Genomic DNA, 8,057 nt, shown 5'->3' with positions numbered 1-8,057 from the left:
ACTTTTGACTTCATTGACGTCATATGTAAAAAATAAAGAAAAACCATTGAATGAGAAGGTGTGTCCAAACTTTTGACTGGTTCTGTACGTACAGATACTCAGAAATGCATTAATTCAACAACAAAAGCTAGAAAGCTTAATAATTATACTGAGGCTTAGTTTTAAAAAACAAAAACAAAAAAAAACTAAAGGGCAAGATAAACAGCTTTAAATAAAAATAATACGGGATGGAAATAATACTACTACATATACAAAACATTAAAAAAATTAAAATATTTTTGCTTTGTTATATATAAAACTACTCAACCCTGTAAAAAGTATCGGAAATAGCCAATATGAAACAGACTAGCAATTACTATTAAATAATATAGAGCCAATTTTTGTGGGATTTTCACTTTTGCAGGACTTTTAAAAACTTTTCTTTTTAACACAGTATACTTTTACAAACAATTGCTAGGCTACGAGTCTTGGTTATATGAGTCACACACACACACACACACACTTGCACAGGTGTAATGTTCACAAACAAGTGAGGTCACATTCCTTCCTCATACACGGAAACATCAGCAGGTGTTTCATTACTGTAGCTGTCGTTCAAGTTCACCCTTCACCGGCTTAACCCTCTCTTAACGCGTTTTGTTTGCTCTGGCTGGTTTCTTTTCATCGAGCTCTCAGGCTGATCAGCTGGGTTGGAAATGTTGGTGTTTCTTGTGAAATTGTGAAAACATGAGCGATTCCTCCAGCGATGTGGACAGTGATACTCCTCCTGCACCTGGGAGCTCTGCACTGTACAGGTATGACTGAATTAATCTAACATTACGAGAACTATAACTTGATTTTGTATCATTTCTTTACCAATTATTCAAGTTTAAGTATCAGCTAAAGTTATATGAAGTGTAACACTCTGATAACACTCTGATTCTTTTTTTAATTATGGCATCAAGTGAAATGTGCAGATTCAGTAAATCATTGACTGACCTGAAACTCACTGTGGAGCAGATATGATTTATTAGTGCTCATATTTAGTTTTTTCCATGTAGGTTTATGGTGTTTAAACAATAGGTCAGTTGATCCAAGTACCTAATTAAAAAAGGAGATCATAACACAATCTGTTTCATCATTATAACCTGCATTGGAAACATTATGCAAATATTATTAACACACTAAGCCTCCGCAGGATGGCCATAGTTACATGCATGACACCTCAATAAAGACTTAATTTATTCATATTAAGTAAACGTCGAAATAGCATTTGTTACTATGCATATTGCTAAGGCATTGATTAACGTACTCCTTTATATTTTATTGTGTTTTATGATAAGCCAATAGTATCAACAATAAGAGGTATTAGCAATTACTTTTGTGATACCGTAAATACAAGAGGAAGTTTAATTCAGATAACCAGTCTCCTCAAAAAGTAACATTGCATTAGGTAACGCAAAATTTGTAGGAATTCTGATGACAAACATGAGTTCATATTAAATTTGTATTTTATCATTTTCAATCTGGTTCTCCCCAGTCTCCTCCTCTCTGCCGAGCCCCATCAATGTGACCTTCTCTTCAGTCAATCTAAGGAATGTGCTGCAATGGTTCCCAGGAAGTGGCACACCACATGACACACAATTTACAGTACAATATGCCATGTAAGTAAAGAGTTTTAATACAAAAATGCTAATAAAATTAGTTTATTTAACTGAAGTGGCCCTGAGAACAAATGTATTGTCTTCCACGTTGCATATACTTTAGGTTCTTTCCTTTTTGTGCACATTACTGTAACTAGGGACCGTTGGACTTTACCTGGTAATAAGGAAACTGAATGTATTCATATCGGCCTTTCTTCAGCAAGTCTCAAAGGAGTTTACAGACAAAGAGAAGCAGAGAAAAAAAAGAAAGACAGAAGCAAAAGAAAAACGAAACTTGATCTAACATATAACTTGTGTAAACTGAAGCTCCTTATTCGAGGGAGGAAATGCACAAGGAAAAGGAGTGTGTTTTGAGCTCACTCCCTCCATTATATTGTCCCAGCTTTTGCAGGAACTTGGTCATCGTCTGATCTATGTGGGTCTGCTCTTTCTTTTTTTTTTTCTAGCTACGGGGAAAGTGTTAAGGGCAACAAAGAAAGAAAGGCCAACTGGAGGGCGGTGTGGCGGTGTACAAAAATTGTGCAGAGCTGGTGTGATCTGAGCAATGAGACGTGGGATCTGGAGCAGGGATACTATGCCAGGGTTCGTGCCGTGAGCCCTGGAGCGTCCTCCTCATGGGCCGTGACACAGAGGAGATTCGATCCAAAGACGGAGAGTAAGTTAAAGTGACATTCTGTCTAAAAGTGACACAAATGGAAACGCTAAATAACATGTTCACCTACCCCAAACTAAATATGTTGCTCTATCTATATAGTTAGCTTTGGCCCTCCACTGGTTTCTGTGGAAATAGAGGAGAGCAACGCCATCATCACTCTGAAGGGACCAATGAGATATCAGCCTAACAATCACATCCCAGCGATTTCCATGGCGACACTATACCCCCAGATGACTTACCACCTCTCCGTTATAGATAGGCATCACGGCAAAACAGTGAGTAAAAAATATATCAAAATGATCCAACCCTCCTTGCAGAGACTGGCTGTTAAATCAAGCATCTTTATGTTTGCATGTTTGCAGCTACACGTCCCAGTGGCCTCCAGTTCGTACAAATACCAACTGATGGAGTACAGCACAGAGTACTGCTTCTCTGCCAAGGCGACTTTCCTGTCAATGCCCGCCATATGCCAGTCCTCGGCGTTGCATTGCATAACCACACCTCAAGGTATAACCATTAAGGGCGTCTGTGTGAATAATTTGCTCCCTGTTTGACAGGTTAGAAAGGAATATGACTCAACATGGAACAAAAGCCAAAGATTAAATTATGTTTGAGTCTTTTATTGTTGGTGAATCCGTTAGATTTTTAGCTTGATAACTTGGCATTTTAGATTGTATACAATGAGTTATGATATCTTTTTTGTGTTCCACATCATATTTCCTTTATGTAATTTTACAAATATCTATGTTTGTATTTTTTTTGTGACTTTATCCTGATTCCCCCGTCTCCCTCCAGACCCTGTGATTGCCCAGCTGAAGTGGGTGATTGTGGGTATTGTTGTTCCGTCTGTGTGCGTGTGTATGGTGGGGGTGGTTGGCTACCTTCTCCACCGCTACCTGTCGGGGAAAGGACAGAAGAGCCCATACATACTGGTAATGCATACACACACTTTTACACACGCTGTTAATTTAACTACTATATTTATTTTTTTCAATAAAATGCTCTTAAAGTTGAGATGAAATGAAAAATGACTTTTTAACCCTTTTTATTTCCGGTAAATCCCAGGTCATATTGTGCACCTGTTAAAAAAAGTAGTTAGAGGGTGTAACAAAAAGGTGTGTTAAAGGCAAAGTGGAATGCTGTGATTTGGGATTTTTAACCCATGCTAGAGACTAAAAGTCAAGATATCTCTGCCTCTGCTGATACAGATTTAACCGTTAAGCACTGACTTCATTTTTGTGTCTACAGCTTTGACTATTTTGTGTAATGTTTAGGTAAAAAAAAAAAATCAAAAGCTAAAAGGTCAATCATTTAATGCCAAACACCTTCTCTTTGAACCTCCAGAACCCGCCTGCTTTTCATCCGCCCGTTCTGACGTTTCCCCCGGAGAAACCCAACCTCATGGTCATCGCCATCATCAAACCAAAAGACCCTGCGTGGACCGAGCGCCCGCATCACCTCCCACATCGCCCACCAGGATACGCTTCCCAGAGCCCCGAAACACTACCAGAGGCCGAGGAAACCTGGGATGATTCTTCAGTCGACTACGGGTTTATCGGCGTCGCTAACAGAAGAGAAGATGGGAATAATCTGAAAGGAAAAGATCAGAAATGCACAGCCATTCACAGTTACGAGAAAAGACAGTTGAGCCGCACCCCGGACGCACATGGAAAGAGATGAGCACACTTAAACAAGCGCATGCGTGGACGATGACGCAAACTCCGCTGTCTTTTCAGGGAGCAACTATGCGAGAGGTGGATGGAGAGGAGGAGGATGGAGGGTTTCAAGGTTTATTCATAAGCACAGCCCAACAAAACGGCCTCCTCCGAATGCCCTTAAATCTACCAACAAGCAAGGGTGGAATGGGGGAAGCGATGGACGGAGAGGGGAGAGTAAGAACAGATGGAGGCGTGGAGGATGGAAGAAGTGAAAATGAGGAGGTGCCACTTCTTTCTTCTTATGCCTCTCAGAACACCAGAGACATGCCGACCTCCCGCTCCGACCAGTCCGATTTCTTACCAGAAGACTACGGCGTTCTGAGAATGGCTGCAGCACACAAAATAGAGGAAGATGAGGAAGAGGAGGCAAATATATGTATTGATTGGAATCCAGAGACCGGGAAACTAGTGTTGCCAATGATGGATGGGTTGATGCAGGGAGAGAAACAGGGGGGGGAGGAGGAGGAGAAAGAGGAGGAGGAGGAGGAGGTTGGGTTGAGGTTGGAAAACGTATTTGTAAGACAAGGGTCCGAGGAAAAGGCGGAGGCGCAGAGAGAGATGGGGGTGGACGGGGATGACTTTTTGACCAGATGGAACTTGGTGGTCTCGATGGATGAGTAGATGATGTTCATCAATAGATTTACCCCATTATTAACAACAAAAAGAACTCTTCTTCTGCACTTATATTATACATTTATAATCAATAGCATGATTTATCACTTTTATTTAAGAGCACTAAGTACTGTAGTCGGGTTACTTTCATACCTGTGAATGTCATAACTTTATATAATAAACAAATCACAATAATCAATGTCACACTGTGAGCAACTCTGAAGGAAATGATCTGTGTTCACCTAAGTTTTGAGCAAAATGTAGCTCACTCATCAATTATTTTCTTAGGGATAACCGTCATTCACAGTATTCTTCCTGATTTTTTTTTTGTAGACAGATTGCAAAATCTTTGTGAGTTCCATTGATTCAGTAGAAGTACAAAAACTGTGACAAAGAAACATTACTCTGGCATTAACTTTGTTAGTATGTTTGATACTATACGTGACCACAATTTACTGCAGATCTTCCGTGACAATACACATCCGTGTTTATTTTATATTGTCTTGCTGTATTAGTTGTGGGTAGTTTCAGGTTTCAGGTCCGTTTCTGTTTTAATCCCAGGATCATAATGTAATTATTTCCTTGTGCAACATTCCTTTTAATACAAATCCATCACGCCTGAACATGTTACATGAAGGAAATACTAATGTTCAGATGAAAAAGACAGTATCTATCTTTGTGATTAATGTGATTAATGTGTGATATATGAAGTCAAACTATTTATTTGTTATTCTACTTAGTGTAGAGATTTTATAAATAATGAAGCTGCCTGACCAACAGTATGTGTCAATATCATCTTTTTTTTAACAGAAATTCTCGATAATTTCGTTCTTTTCTCCAACCAAACACTGTATTCAGTGCAATATTACATCTTCGTCACTTTGTCTTCTCTTTTTTATTTTTGTACGCTACTTTCTTTTTCTTGAGCCAAGGTGTTCAGAAGCTTGGCAGGAAGTTGTCTACAAGTTATGCAGCCGGTTCTTCTGCATTCCATTAACACAAGGGTAAAATATGTAACTGATTAGAGCACAGTTCAGTTGCACTTTTGTTTGTTATTCAGAAGAGAAACTACATAAATGATGTTTCATTATGTAATAATGAAGGAAAGCATTACACTCTTTAGTCAGTGTTGTTGTTCTTTTTAATTCCTTTGGTTTGCCATATAACCCGCATTAAGTTATGCCTAAACGTTATATGAAGGAAGTTTGTCTCGTTAGGGGAAATTTTTTGCAATGAAATACTGTAAAATCTCTTCCTGTTCACTGATAACCTGCATGAATCCAAAGCTACAGTACGGGGAAATTATGAAACTCTACAAGTACATTTAGGTTCATGTATTTACACAACTCAGGTTATCCGCAATGCGGTGATAAGTTTGATGCTGTGCATGAAGTTGTATCCATTTTGATTAAACGGTTGTACTCTGTGAAAGAAGTGAGTAATATGTATTTCACAGCTGTGTGTGTTGCAAGACAGACTTATTGTATTCTCAAATAAATGATAATAAAGTGAACTTAAAGTTAACTATTCTGTTCTGCTTTGTTATTAACTGTAAATACTCTGATCCCTTGAAGTTCGTACTCCTACCAGCTTCAACATATTCTCAGGACGAATCTACTGTTTATAAAACATTCACAGACTGGAAGCATGGTTAAACTTTAACTTTAATTCCTGTCGCGACCTCCACGAGATGCAACAAGAGAGTGAATAGAGACATCTGTTGGTCAACACCAATCATGACATTTTCTGTAAAAATATGAGCAAGGATACTTCTTTTTTTTTTTTTAAATATGATGTATAACCATATACAGTATAAAACATATTTGGAGCCATATTGGTTATCAAACTGAGCACCACCAGGGGTCCTTGCTTCACAAATCTACGGCAACATATGTAACAGCATTGAACTTAAAGTATCAAAATGATATGTTATGCAGAAAAATGGCCTCTGAGAGTGTCATGATTATGATGATTAAGTAGCATTTTATTGTTGTGGCAGGTTGAGGTGAATGCTACATCATATAATATCGTTACGTCTTGTTTTGTGTGGAATCTGAACCTTAACAGAAACTGGTAACTGTCAAATGTAGTAGCAAAAATAATCAAATTTGATGAATAAGAAGTAAAAAGTTACACCAAATGGGAATAGGCCTCAACTAAAGTACAACCACGCTACTTTTCAACACCGAAAAAAGAGTAAAACTGTTAAAGTACAAATGTATTTAAAGTAAAAATATACTTTAATTAGAAAATAAAAAGTAGGCCTATTCATTTGTAGCATGGTCCATTTCAGAATCATACATATGTATTGAGTTTTGCATGTGTACAGCACTTTAATATAGTAACCTACTTTATATGCTGGTTGGTAAACTATAATATCTTTTTTTATAAATTAGTTTATATTTATATTTCAATTGCAATACAAATACACTGTGCAATACAATAGTTATAATAGTTTATGTCTGTATATATAATATTTCAGTTACTGTGGATTCTTTGTTGTTTTTTACTGTTTTTTTATTGCTCATTTGCTTATTTATAATACTTATTTTTGATCTTGTTTTTTTTACTATGTCTCTTGTTTTGCACTATCCTCTATGCTGCTGTAATCCTGTAAATCTCCCCGCTGCGGGACTAATAAAATCTAATATATCTTATATTTATGATCTAAATCCTAAAAAGTACCTAATTTAGTATGTTACAATTATCAAGAGGAAATAAGATAAGATAAGATAAAATAAGATAAGATAAGATAAGATAAGATAAGATAATCCTTTATTAGTCCCGCAGCGGGGACATTTGCAGGCTTACAACAGCGTAGAGTAAAGTGCACACAAGAGACATAGTAGAAGAAGACAAGATAAAAAATAAAAAATGAAAAATAAAAAATAAAAAATAAAATAAAACAAGTATTATAAATAAGCAATAAAAAAAAAACAGTAGAAAAAACAACAATAACTGAAATATTATATTTACAGACAGAGAAAAACTATTTTAACTATTTTTAACTTTTTTAACTAGTATTGCACAGTGTAAATGCTCAAGTGAGTACATTTACCTTTGCTATTTTATGTTCAAACTCATATTTTTTGGGGGAAATGGTAAAGAAAAAGTAAGTATAATATACTAATAAAGTATAATAATTATGCTTATAAATGCATGTAACGTTCAAGTACCTATAGGTGGCGCGCTGTGGTTAGACCGCAGCTCTCTCCGTCCTCCTCCTCCTCCTCCTCCTCCTCCTCCTCCATGGCGCCGTCCTGCCCCGCTTCATCTCCCGGAGCTCCCGCATCACTGGGCGGGTACCTCGGTGCGTCGGGTCTGCCAGCAGTTGGGCACTTCCGCCGGAGCTCGGGTTTCCCTTCGACTCGGCATTTAAATTGGGCTGCAGGACACCAGCTGCTGCTACATTCACTGTGCACTGTGGCA

General features: G+C 37.7%; 1 protein-coding gene across 1 annotated transcript; it reads left to right on the top strand.

Annotated features, from left to right (window-relative positions):
• The first annotated feature begins 687 nt into the window (after positions 1–687).
• On the top strand, positions 688–4,637 carry il20ra (interleukin 20 receptor, alpha). Its single transcript, XM_054619064.1, has 8 exons — positions 688–794; positions 1,520–1,643; positions 2,090–2,298; positions 2,398–2,573; positions 2,661–2,805; positions 3,094–3,230; positions 3,643–3,941; positions 3,974–4,637. Exons 1-8 carry the CDS (start codon positions 746–748, stop codon positions 4,635–4,637), a joined length of 1,803 nt encoding a protein of 600 aa, XP_054475039.1. The 5' UTR covers positions 688–745.
• The last annotated feature ends 3,420 nt before the right edge of the window (positions 4,638–8,057 follow it).

This window comes from Anoplopoma fimbria, chromosome 18, assembly GCF_027596085.1.
Source record: "Anoplopoma fimbria isolate UVic2021 breed Golden Eagle Sablefish chromosome 18, Afim_UVic_2022, whole genome shotgun sequence".
NCBI classification, from domain to species: Eukaryota; Metazoa; Chordata; class Actinopteri; order Perciformes; family Anoplopomatidae; genus Anoplopoma; species Anoplopoma fimbria.
The sequence above is the reverse complement of the archived record's forward strand: the minus strand, read 5'-3'. Positions and strand labels throughout refer to the sequence as shown.